General features: G+C 34.7%; 1 protein-coding gene across 6 annotated transcripts in view; it reads left to right on the plus strand.

Moving 5' to 3' along the window:
* ANKRD28 (ankyrin repeat domain 28) overlaps positions 1-25,063 on the plus strand; it is a 162,173-nt gene that overhangs the window by 19,366 nt on the left and 117,744 nt on the right. The window contains exon 1 of one of the 6 annotated variants that reach the window (XM_019667158.1): positions 17,429-17,445. The exons of the other annotated variants lie outside the window; for them this stretch is intronic. Within the exon in view, the coding sequence (XP_019522703.1) occupies positions 17,443-17,445 (3 nt within the window). The 5' untranslated portion in view covers positions 17,429-17,442. Of the gene's footprint in view, positions 1-17,428; positions 17,446-25,063 lie in introns of those variants that run through there. 6 annotated transcript variants of the gene reach the window in all.

Genomic DNA, 25,063 nt, shown 5'->3' on the forward strand with positions numbered 1-25,063 from the left:
GGAGATGACGTGGTGGAGGGAGTATGTGAGGGGTGGTTCCTGGAATATCTTCGGTTCTATATTTTGGGGTTTGAAATGTATAGCTGTGGGGAGCAGCCATTGGAAGATTTTATTAAGAGTTCTGTCATCAGGTTTGAGCCTGAGGAAAGGACTTTGAAAGACTGGATTCTTAATGCTTTTACAGAGATGGTAGTGACATACTACAGGATCTAAAGGGAAGGTGAATCTGCCTTTTCCGCTGAAATTCCTTTATCTTTGTTCTTTGGGGCAATTAAAAGCTGTTTGTATCCAAGTAGCTGTTCCCTTACAGGCATAACATATTTACAGGTTTGTGATAAGAGTTATACGTACTCATAGTTTCTACAGTGGGAACCATGGGAGCTGTCTATGAAGTGTGTGAAACAGCAGCTTGAGAACCACTGTCATAGGATGAACAGATTGCTTACTGTATGTGTGTGTGTGGGATGGGGCATGTTTTGAAACATTAGATAAACATTTTTTGGCATCTGGCCTTTCGAAAACCAAAAAAAAATTTTTTTTCTTTTTTTTAAATTTTTTTATTGGGGATTTGGGGGGATGGGAACAGTGCTGAGGAATTGGGGGAAGGGGAACAGAGAAGTTGCTGTCATTTTGTTCTTCAATCTAGTTGTGGAGGACGTTGCTTCACTGGCCCAAGTTGGCACCATCATTACGCTCTTCCTGGGCGAGGCAGATCAGTCGCCGGCTTCTGGACGGCCGCTCACTGCGGCTGCTGGCCGCTCACGCTGGCTGCTGGCTACACACGGTAGCTCATGGCAACCCACTGCAGCAGGGGCTGCAGCCTACCCCATCACCGGCGACTCACAGCAGCCCAGTTCCAGGTTGAGGTGTTGTTCAGCATCTTAACTGTAGAGGGCAGTGTCACTGGCCCTCATATGTGGGATCCGAACCGGGGCCCTATGGCGTCCCAAGCCAGTTCTTAACCATCGCGCCACTCGGCCGGCCCAAAATTAAAAACATTTTAAAGCCTGGTTGCATATAAGCGGTACCTTTCAGTAGTTTTGATATGACAGAGAAGTATTTGATTGTTTTTTTTATTTGGTACAACTTTTTTTTAACCATACAAAGAATGTTTCAGAAGTTTTGTTTTGCTCCTTAGGAAAAATTGAAGAGCAGAAAGCTTATTTATTACAGGTTTTGCTACACAGAGGAATAAAATTAAAGGGAAAAAAATGCCCCATCCCTAGACTTGCCAGATTCTGTCAACAATCCTTGTTATTGTCAACTTGTCAATGGATGTTTCTTGCTTTGAGTAATTTCTGCAGGAGACCTTGTTTCTGCACTACTGTCATTTTTTGCCTACAGTTGCATTTAGGAGTACACGAGCTCTTTTTTTCATTATTCATGAAATCATTAAACTTGGCCATTTTCAAGACTTTGACATAGTGTTTTCATTGAACTGACGGAATTTAGAATTAAAACTTTGAGGGAATTACCTATAGTCTTGAACTTAAAATTTCCCAGAGGGTGAGGGCCACATTTTTGCCCAGCACCAAACAGGTAACAAGGAATTTAGGTATATAATTGTCACATATCTAAATACTAGAATGCAAAATAATATTTTTTTTACTTACCATAGTCAATACTTTGATAATATCTTGGTGAACCAGCATTTTCCAAATGACTGATCACACATAGGTAAAGATACTTTCAAAGTGCATGAATGTGAAAAAGTATGAAAAGTTCATTGATTTAGTTTCACATTTCACATTGCAACTAACCAGCCAACCTTTAAGAGATACCACTTGTCACATCCTGATGTAGTATTAAGAAGACTATCCACGATTATCTGAAAAGGCTTTTATAATATGGCACCATTTTCTATAGTTATGAGTTACAGATTTTCTTCATATACTTGAAGCAAGATAACTTATCATAGCAGACTGAATTTAGAAACCACTGTGTTACTCTGGCTATCTCTATTAAGCCAGATGTTAAAGAGATTTGTAAAAATGTAAAACAGTGTCGCTCCTCACTAATGTTTTTAAAGTAATTATTTTCATAAACTTATTTACGTTGTATGTAGCATATTAAGTAAATTAAAAATATATATTTAAATATTTTTTGTTTTAATTTTCAATATGGTAGACATTGACATAAAGAACCCACATAAACAAAACTCCTTAGAGTCCTTAATAATTTAAAAGTGTGAAGCTTTCTGAGACCAAAAGTTTTTTTGAAAGATGGCTTTCTGAGATTAGTCCCTCAGATATTGTTGAATCTAAGTTTGTGTCTCTTATTAGGTTAGGCTACCATAGATTAGAAGATTTAAATTTCTTGGCTTTTGATGGAAAGTGCTGGCTTTTTATTTCAACCTGAGTATATTTTTAATGTATAAACTACAATATATAGCAGAATTTATGATGGTTAAATTTTGACTCCACATGGCTAAAAGAGATTAGATGATTATAGATTAGATGAGTGAAGAAGAGTATCTGGAAGAATGACAAAAAGACTTGCAGGAAATGGTTAAAAAATATTTTCTAGAGGTTACAATAGGCAAATGATCATGGAAAAAGCATTATCTTATGAAAAAACATTACTTTATGAGAGTTTTAGAGAAATAAGATGAGATTTAGCAGACACCTTAAATGTTAGAGATTGCATACCCATAAAAGGGGAATATTATAGGAATATGTTAATTACTGACACACATTACAGCTTTATCTAACCATAAAGGAATCATAGGTTTTCTGTTTCTATAAACACTTAAAAATAAGCTCTGTGGGTTTGAGTGAATTGTTGATTGGTTACTATGGAATTAATTTCGGGCAACATTTAGGAGAACCTAATGAAAGTGATTTAGAGGAAAAGAGACTTTCTACAGGTATTTCCTTATCTATATGAAATTAATCAGGATTACCTTGATTTAGAGTCCTGGTCTTGGTTAAACCTTTGTAAAGGGTAAGTGTGGCTTGTGTTTAAATAAGGCTTTGAGAGATACCTGTGAAGTCAGTGAACAAGTGCTGTGTGGTATGCAGAGCTGTGGAAGGTCCAGAAGAAACCAGGGGAGAAATCTATCAGGGAGCAAGTTAAAGGAAATGATCCCCCCCCCCAAGATGTTAATGTTTTTATTAAGCTCATTTTGTTAATATAATTTTTTATGTGTAGTACTTTAATTCATGGGAGCCTTATAACCCATAGTAGCTTCATAGTGGTGATTACAAACTAGAATATTAAGAAAAGACCATAATTTGTTTTTTTCAGTGCTACTACAAACAATACTTAGCATTGATATTTGTATACTTGGGTATTTTTCACTTGTTAAATGTGAGGAAGTTCTATCTTTTAAAATTTGGCTGAAAAAAATAATTTTTTCTAAACACCAATGTACTTTTTGGGAAACATTAAAGAAGATACAATTATCTCTTTAAATTCCATGTTTTTTTTTTTCTTGTTATACTCTGCTTTCCTTACTTTAGATCATATGATTTATACTTACATTCCTATTCTATCTGAATGGGGACATGAGATATTTAGGGGCATAGGTCTTCATAAAAATTTGTGTGTGTTTGTGTGTGTGTGTATGTGTGTGTGTGTGTGTGTGTGTGTGACAGAATAGATCAAGACTACCTTGGGTGTTTAAAAAATTCTCATTCTGAAATTAATCAAACAAAAATATATATTATCCTAAACGCTAAATTATTCATTTATGTAAAAGCAAAAAAAATTTATTAGGTTACATAAAATTTATAATTTTAACCATTATAAGATGTACAATTCAGTCACATTAAATACATTCACATTGTGATACAGCCATCACTACCATCCATCTCCAGAATATTTTTATCTTCACAAAATGAAACTGTACCCATTAAACATTAACTCTCCATTCCCTTCATCTCCTAACCCCTCAAACACCATTCTGCTTCATATAAGTGGAATTATGGTATTTGTCCTTTTGCGAGTGACATATTTACTTAGCATAATGTCTTCAGGATTCATTCATGGTGTAGCATGTGACAAACTGTCTTTCCTTTTTAAGGCTTAATAATATTTCAGTGTGTGTACATGCCACATTTTGTTTATCCATTAATCCATACATGGATACTTGGGTTGCTTCCCAAGTGTCCTTTTGGCTCTTGTGAATAATGCTGCTATGAATGTGGGCATATAAGTATCTGTTTGAGTTCCTGCTTTCAGTTCTTTTGGGTATATCTCCAGAAGTGGAATTGTTAGATCATATGGTAATTCTGTATTTAATTTTTTGAGGAAACACCATATTATATTCTATGTATTAATGGCTGTACCACTTTACATTCTCACCAGTAATGCACAAGAATTTCAATTTCTCTTCATTCTTGCCAAGATTTTTTATTTTCTGTTTTGTTTCTTAACATCCATTCTAATATATATGAAGTGGTGTTTCATGGCTTTGATTTGTATTTCCCTAATGATTAGTGATTTTGAGCATATTTTCATGTACTGTTGTTGTCAGATGTTTATTTTTGGAGAAATGTTTATTCAAGTCCTTTGCCCATTTTTTAATCAGGTTTTCTATTGTTGCTGTTTTTGAGTTATATGAGTTCTTCTTGTATTCTGGATGTTAATCCCTTATCAGATATATGATTTGCAAATACTTTCTCCCATTCTGTAGGTTGCTTTTCAACCATTGATTGTGTCTTTTCATGCACAAAAGTTAGTTTTGATTAAGTTCAATTTTTTTTTATTACCTTTGCTTTTGGTGTCATATCCAAGAAATCACCACCAGATCTAGTGCCCTGAAGCTTTCCCCCTGTTTTCTTCTAAGAGTTTTATGATTTTAGCTCTTGCATTTAGGTCTTTGATTCATTTTGCGTTAATTTTTGTATATAGCATAAGGTAAGAGTCCTGCTTCATTCTTCGGCATGTGTACATCCAGTTCTTTCAACACCATTTGTTGAAAAGACTGTCCTATCTCCCATTGAATTTAATTGTCTTGGCATCCTTGTTGAAACCATTTGACTGTACATACATACAAGGGTTTATTTCTGGGCTCTGTTCTATTCCATTGGTCTAATGTATTTATGCCAGCTCCACACTATTTTGATTACTGTAGCTTTGTATTAATAGTAAGTTTTGAAATCAGGAAATGTGAAACCTCCAAGTTTGTTCTTTTTTTTTTTTTTTTCCAAGATTGTTTTTGCTATTCAGAGTCCCTTGAGATTCCATATGAACTTAAGGGTGGATTTTTTTTATCTGTAAAAAATGTTCTTGGGATTTAGGTAGGAATTATACTGAATTAGTAGATTGTTATGTGTTATATGGACATTTTAACAATATTAAGCATTCCAATCCATAAACATAGGATATCTTTCCATTTATCTGTGTCTTTAATTTCTTTCTAATTTCCTTTTTGATTGTTTGTTGTTCGTGTACAAAAAGACTGATTTTTGTGTTTTGATTTTTATAGCCTATAACTTAGCTGAATTCAGTCATTCTAGTGTGTGTTGGTGAGAGAGAGACAGACAGAGAGAGAGACAGAGACAGATCTCTTTAGGGTTTTCTACATATAAGATCATGCTGTATGTGAACAGAGATAATTTTACTTTTTTCTTTCTAGTTTGGATGCCTTTTATTTTTCTTGTTTATTAGTTCTAACTGACAAATATTAAATAGAAAATGGTATTAGATGATTTAGAAATTTCTTTATCCAAAGATTTACTATGGAAAAAATATCTTGAAAGTGTTTCATGTTATTCCATGGAAAGCTCTGGGGTTTTTATTTACAAAGTGATAAAGATAATCTACATTGCAAAGAAAATTTAACTCAACAGTTTCTAGATTTATAACAGTTTTGTTTTGTTTTTGCTGTCTCAGAGAAAGTCTAATCACAGATGCAGCTTTCTTCCAGTCCTTAACATTTGTGCATACCTTTTGTGTTTTCTGCTTGTTTTTGAAGGTAATTGTTAGCATTTATTCTTTGGAGTTGTTAAAGATATTTGTATAAGAAATGCCTATACCTGACATTATAGATATGTAAAATGTGAAATAATTAAAAAGGTGGTACACTGAAAATAAACTTGAATCATCTAGGTCAAGTCTTAAATGTGAGAACTGAGGCCTGGAAGAGGATGTTAACTTGTACAAGATTATATAGTTATTATCACAGCCAGGACTAAATCTTTTTGGTGATTTTTCTCTCATTCTTTCTGTCTGCCCTAATCATTTTGATTACTGCAACAGCCTTTTAACTGAATTTCTGGACTTTAGACTCACCCTTTAATCTATTGCTACTGGATCCAAAGCATAGTATTTCTAAAATATAAATATGATTAGTCATATCAATATCAATTTTTTCTATTCTTAACCATTTTCAGGATAATATTAATATTAAATATAGCTAAGTTCATTCCTTGTGCTGTCTAATTTAATTCTTTGAATAGTCCTTTGCTATTAATTATTCCAGTATTACAGATGAGAAAATTGAGACCAGTACTTAAATCCAGGACTGTCTGATTTCAGAGTATATGTTCCTAGGGACTACATTATGCTGCTTAAGTAGGGCATTCAAGCTCCCTTCTGTTGTCACTTTTACCTACTTCTCTAGTGTTCGCTTGACATTTTTCACTGTAAATTCCTTGAGGGCAGAGATCATATGCCAGACCAAACAGTTGCCTTATACATAGTAAGTCCTTGGTAAACATTGAGTAACTCTTTAAGTAGTGAGTGAATAGCACAGGATAGTGAGACTAGCTCAGTGTGTGAAGACATGAATATTCCACCTGAAGAAAAAGATTCCTCTGACTGGTCTTGCTCATAACAGGTCAGTCTTTGGGTTAAAGCAAAATAGTGAGAAGCAACAGAATGAGAGAAGTCCAGAAAGATTGATTAAAGATAGCACCCATTTGTTCTTGACTTAAATGAATTACATCTTTGGGTTGTAAGAACTTGAAAGTGAATTCTCTAATTTTTTATGTTTTCAGGCCTTGTGGAGTTAAGGAGTGAGGTGCCTGAAGACTAGAGACAGGGAAAGGTTACTCCATTTTTCAGAAAGGGGAAGAAGGAAGATTATAGAGCTTGATGTGGCTCTCAGGTGAGATTCTAGAATAAATTATTTAAAGGGTTACTTGTTTCCAAGAGAGGTGAAGCACTAATCATTAGGAGTTAGCCTAAATTCATTGAGAACAAAGCAAAACAGCCTAACTTTTCTGTTTGTGGATGAAGCCTGCTATCTTCAATGAATTGATTACATGAGATTTAAGGCATACTCATCACATTTGCAGACAATATTGGTATGGGAGGGATAGTATATTAGCTGGGATGGGCTAGATTTTGCTGTAGTAATAACTCCCAAATCTCAGCTGCTTAAAAATAAAAGAAATTTATTTATTGCTTATATTACATGTCCATTCTAAGGTCAGCAGGGTGCTCGGCTTTGTGTTGTCCTCATGCAGGAACCCAGTCTGGAATTTTACCTTCTGGATCATTGCTTGTGTTTGTGGTACGAGAAAAGAAACCTGATGAATTGCATATCAGCCCTCAAAGGCCTCTGTCACATCGCCTCAACTCACATTTAATATGAGCAAAGCAAGTCATATAACTACACCTAACTTGGGTGTTGTGTGAGTTGGGAAGTGTAATCCTACCGTAAACTTGAAAGGAAGAGACCCACAAATATTGGTGAACATCAGTATTGACTATCTAAAATAATGAAGACTTCGGATGACAGATTAAGAAATTTAAGAGGATTGATCTCGAAGGCTGATATGATCAGCTGAATCAGACAAAGGGAAATTGAATAGGGAGAGATGTTAAGATCCTGTTCTTCCATCCAAAAACTAATTCCAGTTTCACGTTGTTGAGGGAAGGTGAGGGGGGTATTGTGTGTGTATATATGTACATCTTGCTGGCATATTTGCACATGTGACAAAAAGTATTGTAGTTGGAGCAAGGGAAATGACAAGAAGCCTCAATTCTGACTATCCCATGCCTGGATTATATTTCTGGCAATAGGTGCATGTTCAGAGGGGAGATATACTTGAAATCATGTTATATGGAATGATTAAGGCAACTAGCAATGTATTGCTGGGAAAATTAACCTGGGCAGGAAAATGAGAGGAATCATGGTTGCCTCAAATATTTGGAGGCCTGCCTTGCAGAAGCAGGAATGGACTTTTGTCATGTCAAATTAAGAAAAGGTGAATGAAAACTACAGGAAGTGGTTTTAGCTCAGTTTATAAAATACTTCTTTTTGGAGATAATCGAGCATCTGTTTGATTCCCTTGAAATTTTATGATTCTGAATAATGGAAAATTGCCTGTTTTATGCCAGGAACTTTTGTAAACAATACAATGAGTGTGTAAACATTTATTTCTAACTTTACTGGTGAAAAAAGTGAGATTTAATGAATTAATGGTTTAATAAACATTTCTATCTTTATGCCTAGAATTATATTAGGAACATTATGAATTTTTTTTCTAAATCTTACTTTAGTCTCATTTTATAGACAAGGAAACTAATTCAGAGATTATAACTTGCCCAAGATTTATTGCTAGATAATTGATCAAGTAAGGATTTTAACCAAGATTTCTTTGACTCCCAAAGCTGCCTTTTTTTTTTTCCTTCCCCCCCCCCCCTTACCACTGTAATACTTACAACATTTTGCCTACCTACCGTGTTTGTGTCTTATGGAAGCTTTTGGGATCTGTCACTCCATCTCTCTGTTCCTTACCACATGGTTCTAACTGGACATACCAGAGTCCTCCACTACTTAGTCACGCCCCCCCCCCACCTCCCTTCACATAGGCCCATCAGAATTCCCTGAGAGTTTTTAACTGAAATCAGGGAAGAGAATCATTCCTCTGATGGAGTAAGATGCAGTACTTGAGAGCTGTCCATGTTCATGGTTGCCACTCTTTGAAGGAAACTGGTCTGCATTGAGAGAGAAGGATGCCCACTATCTAACAAGCGAATGTCCTGGCTGTTTTGAGCGCATGCTTCCAATTCCTGATGCTTATCTGCATTCCTTCCCTGCCATGATTTAGTTATTCCACTTTCCTTCTATGTGAGATATCCCCAGTAGCTTTCCAAAAATTGAGTTTTGGAATCATATTTTCTTTTTTTTTCAGAATTCGTGGTTTAAAAATGCTGGATCCCTTTTACCAAATGAAGCCTGTGGTGTATACCAGTGTCTTCCAAAGGCAGAGCTCTTCTGGTTGAGTAGTGTGTGGAGCCCTGGCCTCTTTTTCATACCTCTTTTCTGCCCCCTTCTTGGTTATTACCTGAGGCACCTTGATGCAATCTAGAAAGATTTTTTTTTTTTCCTAACCTCCTAAGCTCTGCTCTTCTGTATTGGTCCTTAAAGACAAGAGACATTGCAGCTACCCTGGGACAGATGGAGGGAAGGAAGAGAAAGATGGGGAAGGGGTTTATGTTTAGTAAGTATTCAAGTGTACTGAGTGCTTTATGTGAGGTAAGTGGCATTATTCTTACTACAGAGAAATTAAATGACTTCACAAAGCTAATCCTAGATCTGTTCTAACTCTAAAACATGACCATTTCATGTCACTACTAGAGTACGTAATTACCTCAGCAGAGTTAGTTGCATCTGACTTCATTTAATAAAAGACAAAGGTTAGGAGCAGAGATGAGGAAAAATGGTTTTGTAAAGGACAAAAAGGAGAAGAAACACAAAAATGATAATAGGTCAATATTATTAAATAATTGAACTATACTCAGTGATAACAATGCCCAAAGAGTGTTGTATCAACCAGACAGCCCAAGTTAGAATACCTATACCTTTGCCTCAAAGAATGAACGATTCTCTAAAGATAATTTTTTCTCTAGAGTTAACAGAAACAAATTATTTTTCCTTTTCCCAAATGTAATAAAAAGGTGTGTGTGGAGTTTCTGAAGGGCTTGGCATTACAAACTGAAAAGCAGCTCTGTATAAACACGAGTAGAGCAGGGGATAAAGAGGGTAAAGTGAGTACATTTTTTTTGGGGGGTGTAGAGTCTCTCTTAGGCAGTTTATGCTGATAAGCAGACAACCCTAGAAGAAACTAGTGTTCAGTTCTAAAACTCGCATTGCCTCAATATTTAAACAAAAAAAACGAGACGTAGACATGACAGCCAGGGCTTAGCATATTTTTGGTAATTGTCTGAGAGCAGAACATTTCATATGGTGTTTCTCACAGTCCTTAGTACAGTGCTTTGTGATAGGAAGTGAAGTGGTAAGTTGGTGGACCTCTGTGCCTACATCAGAGCTAGATCTGTTTGGGTCATCTGTCTATACAATCTCATGAGTGTGTGTGAATACCTATGCATGCACACATATATAAGATGGAATCATCTGAAATATTAGTTTTGATGAAAGGATGCTCTCAGATTCTAATGACATGTATCAGGACACTGTTCAATAGGGTTGACTCATTATTTAGGTGTTCTTACATGTCTCTTTGGAATTTGTAGTGTTTTTGCCTATAATACTATTTGGATCCAATGTTAATGACTATTGAGGTCCATGTCTGTAGAAATATTTCAGGTGATGATTTGAGATGATGAATTTTAGACTTTGTTTATAAGCTGCCGGTTTTATGTGATCATAATAGTGAAAGTCACAAGTTTGGTGCAGGTTGACAAGCATCTGTCTTTGGCACATTGTGGTAGTGATTCAGACATGATAATATTATGAATCACATTTAATAATAGTAGTGCAGAGTTTCTGGATAGAGGCTCCCCAGGCTTTGATTTTTTACTAAATAATTTTGTAGAAAAGCAGCCTAAGTTCACTAACTAGAAAGTGATGTAATTGAATTTTATAAGACAACCCCAAAGTCAAGCTGACATTGGGGAACTTTTTGTTTTTACTTTAGTGTATGTATATGACAAACATTTCAACAATATAAGATATCTTAAAATGATTTCATAGGCGTACCAGGCTTGCATAACTATACGAAGGACCCTCTAGTCCTAATTCATATGTATTAATATATGTAATATATTAATTGTCTTGGTTTATGCTATCATTTCTCACTTGAATTACTGTAGCAGTTCCTTTACCTGTCTACCTTTTTCCAGTTTTGCCTTCATTTTAGTTCATTTTTTACACTGAAGCCAAGCAGAATGATCTTTCTTGAAAAATATTTTTTAATCAGATTGAAGTTTTTAGACACATAGAATGAAATAAAATTCATTAGAAACCTAAGTATCTATCATTAGGCATAAACAGATGTTAATACTTTGCCATATTTGCTTTGCGTTTCTTAAAGGACAAAGTAGTTACACATACAGCTAGAGCCCCACTCCCATCCTCCCTTGGATGTAAACCACCTTGAAAGTTGATATAATATTCAGTTATTTGCATTTATACTGTATTTACATATCCATAAACAATATGTACTGTAATTTTTTTGTTTTCTAAGCTTTTAAATGGTATACTATATGTCTTTTTTGTTTTTTTTTTAGAAATATTTCTTTGCTGTATTTTTTTTTTTTTAAGATTTTTATTGGGGAATTGGGGGGATGGGAACAGTGCTGGGGAATTGGGGAAAGGGGAACAGACAAGTTGCTGTCGTTTTGTTCTTCAGTCTAGTTGTGGAGGATGTTGCTTCACTGGCCCAAGTTGGCACCAACATTGCGCTCTTCTCTGGCGAGGCAGATCAGTCGCCGGCTTCTGGACGGCCGCTCACTGCGGCTACTGGCCGCTCACGCTGGCTGCTGGCCACACACGGTAGCCCATGGCAATCCACTGCCACAGGGACTGCAGCCCACGCCGTCGCCGGCGACTCATGGCAGCCCAGCTCCAGGTTGAGCTGTTGTTCAGCATCTTAGCTGCGGAGGGCAGTGTCACTGGCCCTCATATGTGGGATCCGAACCGGGGCCCTCTGGCATCACAAGCGAGTTCTTAACCATCGCGCCACTCGGCCGGCCCCTATATGTCTTTTTCAACATGGTTTTTAAAAATTTATCCATGTTGATACATTTATTATAATTGCTATATCTCTCATACAACTAAACCATGATTATTCTTCTAATATACTGCAGCTAGGCTGTTTCCAGTTTTCAGCTACTATGAGTAGTGCTGCAGTAGGTGTTCTGGTGTATCTCCTGTGTCCATATCAGAGTTCCCTGAAAGTACATTGTGCTAGTGGAAGTAGACTTGCTGGGTCATAGGATATATACATGTTCACCTTTACTATGTAATTTTTATTTACTCCAAAGTAGTTGTACCAATATATTGCCTCTTTACTCTCATAGTTGTTGATAATTGTTTTAGTTTGAGTTCAGTTTTTACAGTCTGATGGATATTATGTTTGAATTTAATTTGTATTTCCCAAGTTCCTAGTGAGATTGAATATATTTTTATATTTTTTAACTAATGGAATTTTTTGTGTGAATTGCCCATTTTTTTCTTATAATGCAGTGAATTGTGTGTATGTGTGCGCTATGAATTTTTTTGTTGGTTTTGTTATATATCTTAATATGTTGCTCATCTTTTGATTTTGCTTTCTTGTTCAGAAATTTTAAATTGTAATATAATCATAGTTATCAGTCTTTTATGTTCTTTTTTGATTTCTTGTTTAAGAAGTCCATCAAGTTCCAAAAAATATTGTTTCTTCTAAAAATTTGCAGTGTCTTTACCCACTTAGTTTTTTGACCCACCTGTAATTTTATTTTTGTATATGGTGTGAAGTTCCTTTTTTATTTTGTTTTCAGAATTGACTCTTCCTTACCCTTTGATTTTCTTACCTTTTTAAAAACCAAATTGACATGAAAACTGTTGAGCTTAACTGGTATTCTATAGAAGTTGTGGCTTTAATTTGGAAAATCGGCATTGTATCGTAAGTCTTGGCTTAATGTCATTGATAGGCTCTTGGAACTTTGGTGAAACAATGTAGTTTAATGAAACCAGTTTTACCATAGGCTAATTGCTATAAACAAGAGTTAAGTTCCTATGACATCCCATCAACCTTATAACAGTGATGTTAAATGAAATGACATTATTCAAGGACCTGCTATACAATATTGAATCTGGGAAAAGCAGAGGATCCTTATGCAGCAGTCTGTTCAAACCTCATGCCTATTGTTGGCCCAGGCATTTACTCACAGTTGCCATCAGACAATACTAGCTCTCCTTTTCCTCATTAAATCCTGCATGAGTGTCCTTCATTGGTCATACGCTACCCTTGAATCATTTGGGAACAGGGGTTCTGGGAAAATGTAGTTCCACACTTCTGACCTGTGATGCAGAGAAGATTATATAATCGGGTATTGATTGGTGATGCAGATTTTATAATAGGACAAGTGTATACAAATCTGTTCTCATTTTCCTTCCCCTTTTAACACACAAGATGGCTTACTTGGTTGTTGTATACTCCTGCCCCCTCCCCAACTGATACATTTTGGAAATCTTTTTCAGTGGAATGTACATCCATAATTTTGCTAGCTATTGTCAGTTTCCTTCCACGGGAGGCTATATCAGTTTATATTTCTACCTGTAGTATGTCACTTTCTATTGTTTTGCATCCTGGCCAACTTTGCATCCTGTCCTTTTTATTACAAATGCCTTTTTACCTTTTTTGGCCTACTTCTTGTTTAAAGACCATTATCGTGGCAGAAGTGATACCTGACAACATGCATGCATGCATGTGCGTGCATACACACACTCAGTTCACCCTACTTCACTAGAGTGGGTTCGTTGCACTTCTCTATGACTATATAAGGTGTTTCATTCATTAAGTACGTATAAATATTTCCTTTGAGCTTGTTTTTAGGCCTTGGCTTTCATAGTTATCATTGTACTATATCCTTTTATCATGAACCCACCGTGTGTGCGCTTGTCTCCTTTACTAAAAGCTGGGTTAGCTCTTTGTTGCCAGCACCTAATACATAGTAGCAACTCAGTAACTGTTAGAATGAATAATACATAATTCTAAACAGAGGGTATGTGCAGTTTTATAACCTTTTAATTTAGCGAAATACATTGCGTTAGATGCTTTACATGTATTAAAATGACTCCTCACAATGCTATATTGTTATCTCATAAAAAATATGTTTGTCAAGGACACATTATTAAATACGGAGCCTCCCATTTCTAATTTGAGTTCAAACCCACCTGCATCTCATTCCAGTCACGTTTCACCTAATTGCTACGTAATCTTTTTAATTAAAATTTTTAATGGTTGCATCATATTCCATCAAGTTGATTTACCATTCTGCTCTATGTATATTTAAGTAATCTGAATTACTTTTCAAAGGAGTAGATTACATTTCCAATGTTAGATTCAGTATCTTTTTAAGTGATTGTTGTGTATTTTCTAGATCCATACTAGGAAACAGCATAAGTAGCTACTTACCTCATTCTTTTATATTTCGTATTTAGGTAAAATTCACATAACATAAACTTCACTGTTTTAATAATTTTGAAGTGTACAATTCAGTGACATTAAATATATTCACAGTGTTTTGCAACTATCAAAACTATTTAGTTCCAGAACATTTTCATCACTGCAAAAGGAAACCCCATGTTCATTAAGCAGTTATTCCCCATTTCCCCCTGCCATCAGCTTTTGGCAACCACTAATCTGCTTTCTGCCTCTGGATTTGCCTATTCTGGATATTTCATATAAATCATCAAAGCGTAATTTGTTTAGCATGTTGTATTTAAATATAAGGAAATGTATGTATTTACATTTTTAAAAGACTGTCTATTCAAATATTTGAGATCTTGTGAGGAGTCATGTTAGGATGGAGAAAATATCTGACTCTGGCTAGTCTCATGCTGCTTTATTCAAGTTGTTTTTGGCAATATACTATTAAGTTCCTTTGCTTTTTTTATAGTAAGCTCACCATTTTAAGAAATCATCAGTTTAGATCAGCGATAGATTTGGTTTGGCAATACCTGGACATGTCTCTGGTTGTCACAACTTGGAGCGGGGTGTATGCTTGCAGGCATCTAGTGAGTAGAGGCCAGGGATGCTGCTAAACATCCTACACTGCACAGGACAGGACTCTAAACAATTAATTACTTGGCTTAAAATGTTAATCGTGCTGACTTTGAGAAACCCTGATTTAGACCTTCTAGATTCCCTAAATTGGCTGATATACATATTGCTATAAAGTTTAATGACTTGAGTTTGGACCAACCACTTTAACTTATTTTAACTTCTCTTTTTGAAATTGTGTGAGTTGAATCATAGGAGTATGTCGATTTAATATTGCATTATTCTCTTTTTTTGAAATAATCACTATATAATTGATTTTCTTTAATTTTTAAGTTTTTAATATAATTTAATTCTTAAACTTTGTCACACAGAGAAGACATTAATGAGTCCCTGTGAACTGATTATCCAGCTTCAGCAATTAACAGCATTTTATCATTCCTCAATGTTTTTGAAGGATTTTGAAGCAAATTCCGTATGCATTTTTTTGTGTGTCAGATACCTTTTTAAAGTTTTTTCTTTTGAAACATTTTTTCTTTCAAAATAACTTGATATTTCAAAGGAAGAGAATAACTAAGGCAATCATAATACAAAAAATAAAGCTGTTCCATTTCCTTCTCTAATTTTTTTGTGTAGTTTTTTTTATTGTAAATTATATGTGGAGGGAAACTATAAATTTTTTTTGTATTACACATATTTATATAATATTTAGGTTCTCAAGCTAGTCTTTTACTACCCCATATTATAACTCTGGAAAAGGAATAGTATATGAGAGATTTTATGTAAGCGTCATGAAGCCAGAAATTATTTCTCTTGTTCACTGCTGTATTCCTTGTACTTCACACATAAATAGTTATTAACAAGTGATTATTGAATAAGTTCTTCACGGGGTTGGAGGTTAGGCTAGCTGGATTTGGTTAGAGGAAGAAAATGTAACTTTTATGTGATTTATAAGTATTAGTACAAGTGCAAGTTATTGCAATCACTTTTTTAATATGAACAACAAGAGACAACATAGTTTTGGAGGTAATTAAAATGTAAATTACTATAGTAACAGGAGGCTAGTATTTTCAATCAGCTCATCTGGAATTTGTTCATGATATTGTTTTGAGCTTGACTATTAACATAAGTTTGAAATATAACTATTAAAACCTATAAAACATCATTTTTCATTTGAAACTCTTGTTTAAAATACATGACTCAAGGAAGACTACCCTTGTATTGGTAATAGATAAAAATACTCAGGAAATTTACTTTCTTTTGTATTTGCTGCCACCAAATGGCAAATTAACATTACTATTCTGTTACACTAATATGGTAAAAATAGTAAAAGTAATAATGGACATTTAATGTTTTTTTACAAGGTTAATTTATATAGAGTTTTTTACAAGGAGAATAACAAATCTATTATGTTTAGAACTGTAGCTAATCATAACTGTAGCTATCCACCATAGTGGATAGGATGGTTTCTATCTTCTAACATACTGGAAAGACATATTAGAACATATCAGTAATCACAGTGACAAAGAGGATAAAAACTGATGATTCTTTCAGACTAATAATATTATTAGAAATGTTGTTGACAGCATACTTTTACACAGGGAATTTAATTCTGACATTTGCTCTTTCTAGGTCATTGCACCTGAGAATTATGGCTCCAGAATATTTTAGGCCTAATTTTATTTATTTGAAGATAAGCCATTTTACTAAAAGTAACTGGGATATATGCTCCTGGGAAAATTATTATGTAAGAATAAAAGACAATAGAAGCCACCCAAATGTTCAACCACAGGAAATTGGTTAAATACAATAAGATACTACTTTCGAATGTAATGTTATGTAATCATTGAAAATGTTTTGGAAGAATATATGAGGACGTGGGTAAAAGTCCACGTTGTTAAGTGACAAGAGATGGGGAGAAGCAAGTAACTAAACAGTAAACATCACAAATTTTTAAAAAGTACATATATAGAAAATAAGTACTAGTGTTTATCTTTGGGATATATTGTGATTTCTTAAATATATGTTTTTCTAAAATGAGCATGTTTTAAATACTCAGAAATTATATAGATTGAATATTTTACACTTTATAGACAGTTTTTAGATTAAGACATCCCCATGGAATTATTTGACTGTTATAGTGAATATATTTTAATAGTTTTTTTAATGAGAATGTCTTCTTGCTAGTAGTTCTAAGCCTCAAATCCCACTTTTTGAGTCTCTTCTGAGAATACACAAGGATTGGTTAATATATAAAGACAACCTTTAAAAAACTGTCTTATACACAGAATAATATTTTTCTTTCTTGAAAGAAGTTTAAAACCAAATTCTGAATTAGTAATATTTTTAATATAATGTAGTAATTCAATGTTTTGTTAGGGTACTATGTTATTTTCATAACATAGCCCTTCATTTCTAGTGTCAGCATATTCTCGCTTTTGATACCTGTTTTCTGCTATAGGCCTGAGAGTCTGAGAGTGGAATTGAAACAATACAACTACTGCTTCCACCAAAGGAAAATAGTATGGGGATCCCTATTATGGTAGGTTATTTTCCAGTGGTTTCTCTGCAATAATACAGGGAGCTCTTATAATTCATTAGTTTGTTTTTATTTATTCCTCCTCATTTCTTAAACTTAGCTTTTATACATAAGTGTATGTGAAAAACATTTAGTGTCAGCCACAATCCTTTTTTTGTAGACATTTTGTTTATAAGTGTGCTGGGCCTTGTATTCCTGGAAAACTTTAGTATAGCAACTTACTTAGTAATTCAAATAGATTTTCAGGGGAGCGGGCTTAACAGTCTCTGTTATGACTTAGAGAAGAGTATATTAAATAGCTGAAAAGAATGGTACTGCAATTAGCTTTATTTTATCCTGAAAAACAAATAAATTATTAGTTGTTTTCATCCATCTCTTGTCCAGCTGTATACATCACCTTGCTCATAGCTCATTCACTTACATGTTATATGTTTGGAGGCACACTGTAAACATGATTAATGTCAGTAATCACTGGGGAACCTCAATTATGTGAGTGACTCCTGTGTTTTTAGCGAAAGTAGTTTAAAAATCTCATAAAACCTAAAGCTGTTAGACTGAAGGGACTAGTGAAGACAGTATAAGCTAGATTGACATCATGGGCATTGTTAGACTTCTTATATGAAATTCAAACATACTGAAAGATGCTGTAAAAAGGAAGAAACTATAACCCAGTAATTGACTTCTTTACCATTACCAAGCTGCAACATGCTGTACTTTTTGTTAAATATTTTATTATCTAAATGGTAATACCATTTGATATTAAGTGGACTTGATGCAAAGTTGTTTCAAAACAAATAACCTTTATTGGGTTTCTGGTATAATTTGTTCCTAGTTAAATTAAACTGTTTTTTAAGAAGAGAAAGCGATTAGAAAGCTGTTAATGTTAGAAGCTGAAAGATTTTATCTATCTGTATTCTGGTAGGAGGAGAGCAGATTATTGAGAAAACATTATTTGTTAGGTTGTGTTCTTCAAATTGGAAAATTTTCTATCACATTAAAGATTAATATTCTCTTTAGAAATTCTGAATTCTGTATGAATTAACCAATTGTGAATCCTTACCTGGCCTTTCAGGATTAACTCTCAAATTGAAAAGAAAAATACACAGTATACCTCTCATTTGTTGTTTACCTGGAATGGCTCTGGCTGACTAGAATTCCATTGGAAATTCACCCCCACACACCTTATTTCTCTTCTTTGTAAACCAGTTTCTAACCTCTGGGTCAATAAAGGCTTTGGATGAATCTTGGAATACTCCTATCCTAATTCCGTCAAACGTATAGGTAATGGGTAGGCAAGTCAGAAAAAGAAAGAAATGTCAAAATTAAGATAAGTAAGGATAAGATTTGATTGGGAAAATGGTAACAAAAAGCAGATACTATCAATATCATATAGCCCTTTTGTTTTTTCTTTCCTGTTAATGCATGTTGGAGAACATGCAGTCATAAATTCAACTACTTTTGCTTTGTGATCACTATAAGTTGTAATTTTCATCTTTTACCACTGGATGGTGCTTTTGCATTGGTTTGTGCAAACTTTCTAAAATAATAAGGAATCATTTTAAAATGCATCACAAAGGAAAGTGAAATTAAGATAGTGGTACAGTTGGTCGTATAGTTAGAATTAAAACTAGTAAAACATAGATATCATTTGTGATATAGTATATAATTATTTTTTAAAAGATAAATCCTTGTATATGAAATGGTCAAAAGCTATATGCCTGATTATATTTTCTAATATCTTTAATCTACTACCTTAGAAACATTTTAGATGTTTTGATTTTTTTAGGTGGTCCTATAATTTAAATGATATCTAAATAGTTAAATAAAACACAGTTTCTTAATTTGTAATGTTAGAAAAAATACAACTAGCTTACTCGGGCTTTTAAAATTGTCCTTGATGATTATTTTTGTCTTTTTCTCTTATCCAGTAGCCATTCAGATTCCTTTCACTGAAACATTTTATTTCACAAATATTATATTTAAATTTTTTTTTGTTAACAAATGACTTTTTGATAGTTATTATGCATAAATGAATTGAATACTTAGGTCTGTAGAATTTATTTGGGATTGTAACAAGGTTGTAGAGATCCCAATTCAAGGAAATAATAATCTCATGTAATAAAGCATGCACTTACATTTTAAAAGGCAAAGGAAGTACACTCTCTAGAACCTCAGCGTCTCTGAACACCTTTCCTTGCATCCTTTCTCCAGTCTAGTCTGCAGTATTTCCTTTTCTGTTCCTTGAACAATTATTTATATGAAAACAAAATTGTAGAAAGAAGCCATCTTAAATTACTCCTTGTAGTCTGCTCTTCACTAGCTATTTGATAGTTTTCCATGTATGAATTTAGAGGCTGTTGTTACCCAGCAAGTTTAAATTCTCAAAAGTTCTACATTCAATGCCTAGCTGTTCTAGGTTCTCTGGAGCTGTGGGTTAAATGGCTCTGGCTTCGCAGGTTTGCTTCTTAACAGTTAGTCTTCACCTCGGCAGTGTTTAAGTTTTGTTCCTATCTCTTGTTACTTATTGGAATGTGAACTTCTGTCATTTAATCTATCTAGGACTTATTTTTCTTACCTGTAAAGTAGTGACTGAGTTTAACAAATTGTGACCAAGGAGTAATGTTACTCAGAAAAAAAGCAAATATGTAGACTTATGAAGGAAAGAATAAATTACCCATTATCCTGCCACTGATTTAACTAATCTGTTGTTGCTTAAAAAAAAATCCTTCTGATCTTCATTATTAACATAATTATGATTATATTATATATAGTGTTATATTCCACTTAACATTTTTATGAGTATTGTTCCATGTTTTTAAAATTTTGGTTTTAAGCATTCAGTTTCATTTTATGTTATATGCTATATTTTAAATCATTTAATTGTTCAGCATTTAGGTTGTTTCTAATGTTTTGTGATCAATGGTGCTTCCATAAAATCTTGATAATATAAATTTTTGTGGGCCTCGCATTATTTCCTTATGTCTACATTCTTGTAAGTAGAAATGCTAGTTTGAAAACTTTGAAAGATTTATCAGTGCTATTGACGGTGGTTGGCAATTTTTTTTTCCTCCAGAGAAGTCCCAGTTTCACTCCTTTCTCACCGGTCTTTGTGGCCTCTGGCCTAGACTTTGCAGTAGCCTACTATTGTTTTCTCTGCCTTTGTATCACAGCACTTTCAGGTCATCCTTCACACTGCATCCACATCCACATCTGAGGCCTCTAAGATACAACTCTGATTATGTCTCTTGTTGATTTAGTGGTTGCCCCATCATTCTGCAGGTGAAAACTCACATACTTGAATGTGGTATTCAGAGCCCTTCATGATTTGGCCCCTGTCTAATTTTCCAGCCTTACTTTGTGCAGCCCTGCTATATATTTTGTGGATGAACCTGTAAGAAGGGAGCATTCTAGGCAGAGGGAACAGCATATACAAAGGCACAGCTGCATGAAATGCCATGGTATATTTGAATTGCAATAAGTACATTTGTATATATGAAACTTCAAGACAAGGTAGTGGTGGATATCTTCAGAATAGTATCAGTTAATAAATTTTAGTTGACTAAATAAAAGCAAACAAATAACATTTTGTCTATGATTTAGAAAAGTAACGGGTGGTATAGACAATTGTTAATCAGGACTCTTGGTTACAAATGACAGAAATCAAAAATCAAAGTGGCTTAAATGCAAAAGGAGATTTATTGGCCCGGTGATAGGATTGGTCAGGCAGAGCTAAATCCAGTGGATTCTCCATCAGCCCCCACCCCCCTTTTAAACTTTGCCCTGTTTTTCCTCCTACAGGCAGTTTAACTTATATAAGCCTTCTAATCCCAAAAGAAAATAGAGTATCTTTCCTGATAGCCTTGGCAGGAAAGTAAAATCCTCGGGAAGACCTGGAGGAAGGCTTTGATCATATGTTCCCCCCTGAACTAGACATGTGGCTAGGAGTAGGTAGGCGGTACTCTGGCCAGCCCTGGGTCTTTTGTATATGTCTGGACCAGATGTACCCCATAAAGGAAGGGATTCTTGTGACAGAGCCTACACCTACTACAAGGACGGATGGCACTAGAGAAAGGAGAGCCAAGAGTTGAATGACCAGTTTGGAGGTGGTTTTGATAACGCAAGTGAGGACTGAAGTGGATCTCATCTAGGTCACTTTGAGGGAAGAGAGAGTTCAGGAAGATTTTTGGTAAAATGCCTAGAACTTAGTGACTAACTAGAAATGGGAGATGAAGTAAGGAAAGACTTCTGGATAATTATTTTTGTGTTCTGGGTTACTGTGTATACTTGTACAGTAATACCATTGCTATTAACCAACCTGGGAATTTCAGAGAAAGAATACTTTGGGGGAGTGCGCTAGAGATGATAAGTTGAATTTTGACATGCTAAGAGATAACGTCTCCCCAGCTTACTTACCTTAAAGCATTGTTGTGAGGAACCAATGCAAGAATAGATGTGAAAGCATTCTTAAACTAGGAAGTACTCATACAAATGGAAGGGTGTAATACTTTTCATTTCTGGCATCTTAAGTTAGAAAGGGACTTCAAATCAGATGATTATTTGGTTTTCACCAACTCAGAAATCCCATGTGCTTCTTTAACAGCTGCTAATTTAACTTCTCTTAGGTGTGTGGTGTGTGGGAAGAGCCAGGCTTTGGAGACTGTTGGGCCTGGATTAGCATCCAGTTTTCTCCACTCAGCCATGTGATTTCCAGTGTTTGATCTGTCCAGCCCAGATTTTTATCTGTGAAGTCGCAATTAAAAACTGCTTCGCAGGCATCTTGTTACACTGAGTACACATAAAGGGCATAGAACCATTGTGAGTATTTGGATTAGCTGGGATGTTCTTCCCTGCCCCATATGAGCCGCCAGCCCTGTACCATATTTCAAAAAAATAATGCTAGATAAAAGTACTATCTTATATTACCCAGATTTTATCTTCCTGCTTGTTATTATTCATTGATCCTAGTTCTTAGCTCTAGAACTCAAAATACCTTCAGCTTCATTGACATGGTTTTTAGATCCACTCTCATCCTGGCTACTGTCATTGAATGTGGTCTAGTCTCAATACTCTAGATGCGACTTGACTTGTGGCTAGTCATTAACCTTACTTTTCCTAGAGGAGAAAAGTGAAGTTAATAGGAAATACTTTTGACATAAAGCTTTGTTATAATTGGTCAAAATTAAAGTGTAATTTTACTATTTCATATTCTAAAGTATTCTACTGTCATTTCTCAATGGCATTTATCAAATGATTGCCTTTAGTCTGTTTTATTACTGATGGCTGGGTTCCCCCCCGCCCCTTTTAAAAATAAATGTCTGGAATCCTCAAAGCATTGTTCAGTACTTGTGTGTTGTAATTAATTCGTAAGTGAAAATTAAACTATTGAAATAAAATGCCGAGATTTCATTTTTCTGTGTAGTAGATACCGTACTGTAGGCTGCGTATGAATGCCCACCTCTATCCTACATGACTTGGAGAAATCCCTAATAGTGTGTAAGTTAATCGTGGTAATCCTACTCTGCCTAGTAGTGATTTGTTTAGGAAGGTTCCTCTGAGCCAAGTTTGGTCACATGTCAGGGAAAGTCAGCTTAGGAAGCTTCTAGGAAAGGCTTCCTTGTACCTAAAAAGGAAACTCTCCCTTCTGCTGCACAGCAGCATGTGTCTGATGTGATGCCTTGAAGTATGGCAAGTACTTTGTGACTGTGCAGGGAATTATCCTAATGCCGGTGCTGAGTCTGACAGAGGAAACGGAGCCTAGGTGCCCTGTATGATAGCACTGAATAACCGAATCAGTCACCTTACGGCCACCTTATTTCAGTTGTTACTTATGATGATAAGTCTCTTTGTTGTTTAAGCCAGTTGAGTGTAACATGCTATTTTATTTCAGTTTGGATAGCCCTAATGTTAAAGAACAAACTATATGATAGTCTATTATGCAGAAAAGTAGACACTTTGTGGAAAGCCCATTAAGATGTAATGATGAGCCTCATAATTTTAATATCATGTTCAAATTATATTGGGGTCAAAAGTTTCATAGGTATTCTCCCAGTATTGAATGTTATAATTGTGAACAAAACTGACAACAACAAAAAATCTATAATACAATAACATATAGCAGGTTTAACTACCCAGCTAGTTATGAATGAGCTAGTTATCAATTCTGACAAGGGCCCCTTCTTTCCACTTAAGTAAAAAATTGACTACATCTAAAGGAATTGACATTGTTTTACTCTGAAGTAACATTAAGTTTCAAGCCTGGCTTTTTGCATATTTATCAAGGGCATGAAAACCTATTTATGTAAACAAATTCTTTGCCAGAAATACATTAGAAACACCCTTTTCTTCTTTCAACAATAGAAGCTGCTTTGTAAAATTTTAGATAGCATTCTAATAAAGGGAACTGAAAAATATGAAAACTGTTCTAAACTATCTGAGTCATCACTTGGATTTAAAATAGTTACATTCAGTATTTTTGTCTCCACCCTTCTATGTGAATCATTTTCTTTAGTATTTCCCCAACGATAACTGCTTTTGAGATGGAATTGGCGTATGCAGTCTCAGTTTGTTTGTGAAATGACTAGTGTACACTTCAGCTACTGATTTTACTGCACTTGTGGGAATTCCTTGGATGTCTCATGTAATTATTGCTTATAAAGGTAAACTTTGGGTAACCATAACAACTTATTTTTAAATTGAAAATTTTCTCCTTTTAGCTTTTAAAGTGTAGTAACTTGATGCTACATTTACTACAGTGTCACCACATTGGAGAAACCAGAATGAATCGCAGATCACCTTTTCCTCAATCTTTTTAAAAGAAAGGCAAAAAGTCAATCAGTTTAAAATAAAAACTTGATGCTCTACTGATTTGTAATATTGGGCCTAAGTTGTCTTTGATAGTTGCTGAATGATTGCTAATTCTGCAAATAATAATGTAATTATATTTCAGAATGTATTTATCCTGGGCTCAGTGGCACATAACTCATATGCCAGAGATGCTGGTAGTTAACATAAATCCCAGCCAGATATTACTAATAAGAGACAGATTAAATAGGATATTTGAAAGTAACACAACTTAAAAAACTATTAATTCATTCTGACCTTTAGTTTAGTCTGAATGATGACTATTTTTGCTTAATATCTAACTACTTCTTGAGGTAATCAAAAATTTGAGGAAAAAAATCTAACTTTAAAAACATTGCTTAAATGCAGTATTATATACCTGACAACAGTCCCCTTCCCCCCCCTTCTTCCTTAGTTTTGGCACATTGGGTACAGTTTAGAAAACTACCTGTATTGTTACATTTGGCTTAACATTTTTTGCTTGCATATTTTCAAAGGAAATCATTATTCCTCTCAAGACTCCACAATCTGAAACAGTCATTTGAATATGGATTTACATCTTAGGTTCTCATATATAACTCTTGAATCTACACACTTCCTAGAAAGCCTATTCTATCTCCTGTGTTAACTGAAACTCATGTTTTCATAAGTACATGCTTCTCTAGAGGTCTTCTCAAGTGGTAACTTTGCTCACATCCAGTGTATATTAGGAGTGTGTGTGTGTGTGTGTGTGTGTGTGTGTGTGTGTGTGTGTGTGTGTGTAGCAGTCACCATTTTTCTA

The sequence above is a fragment of the Hipposideros armiger genome, unplaced genomic scaffold (assembly GCF_001890085.2).
Source record: "Hipposideros armiger isolate ML-2016 unplaced genomic scaffold, ASM189008v1 scaffold_486, whole genome shotgun sequence".
Taxonomy (NCBI): Eukaryota; Metazoa; Chordata; class Mammalia; order Chiroptera; family Hipposideridae; genus Hipposideros; species Hipposideros armiger.